Source organism: Aspergillus piperis (genome assembly GCF_003184755.1).
Source record: "Aspergillus piperis CBS 112811 unplaced genomic scaffold BO85scaffold_6, whole genome shotgun sequence".
NCBI lineage: Eukaryota > Fungi > Ascomycota > Eurotiomycetes > Eurotiales > Aspergillaceae > Aspergillus > Aspergillus piperis.
In genome coordinates this window covers 702564-703392 of record NW_020291596.1, presented here as the reverse complement: position 1 = coordinate 703392, position 829 = coordinate 702564, and the positions used below count along the sequence as shown (strand labels likewise).

The 829-nt window shown below is 37.5% G+C and overlaps 1 protein-coding gene across 1 annotated transcript; it reads right to left on the bottom strand.

The window, feature by feature from the left end:
* Nucleotides 1-318: 318 nt before the first annotated feature.
* BO85DRAFT_368519 (uncharacterized protein) lies at nucleotides 319-543 on the bottom strand (the record flags this gene model as incomplete). Its single annotated transcript, XM_025655872.1, has 1 exon — nucleotides 319-543. A coding segment is annotated over one exon (225 nt), but the record flags the coding sequence as incomplete, so codon positions are not given.
* Between the last annotated feature and the right edge of the window lie 286 nt (nucleotides 544-829).

Sequence of the window (829 nt, the reverse complement as noted above, 5' to 3'; positions counted from 1 at the left end):
AACTTCCAGATTAAAGCTTCTCTGAAACTAATTTTTCAAGAGAAAACAGGGGCTTTCTTGATGTCAACACGGCCTAGGACCGGTAGGTGGTAGACTCGGAGTCGTAAGTAGTCTGGACCTTGCCTGACCTAGTCTCGGGATGGTGTGACAGTAGAACATCAACAGAACATCAACAGAACATCAACAGAACATCAACAGAACATCAACAGAACATCAACAGAACATCAACAGAACATCAACAGAATATCAACAGAACATCAACAAGTCACAATATCGAAGAAAGCATTGTTAAGCTCCATCTGCTTTCCAAAGATGCAATCAATAGAGATACCAGACCTGATTATTTGCCGCGAGCATTCCCAAATACCAGATCCCAAGTAATACTGTTAGTCTCGGCTTTGAAGCAGTACCCTTCACTGTCCAAGAAATAGGTGTCAAGAGCTCCAAATTTCCATCCTTATCAAGCCTTCGGATAGCGACAAGTTCATGATCTGTTATAATAAAACTGTAGTATGCATGATGTAGCTTCATGTAGTAATTAAGTTAGGATAAGACCTGTTTGAATTTATCACATAAACTGGGATTTAGATGGTTCCTCAGGGCAAAAGACTATTTATACAAAGGTTTAGCATTATCTGGAATATGGTTCAGTCTGGTTCTAGGATCAAGATCTGGATCAAAGAAAGTAAAGTCAGGAATAAAGTTACTAGAAGTTACAGCTATCTGACTAATATCATATTTTATAATTATATGATTAGCCAGCTGTTGAGTAATTTATAAATATAAGAATCTGCAGCAAAGGACATATATAATCTGGTTGGTTAAATAA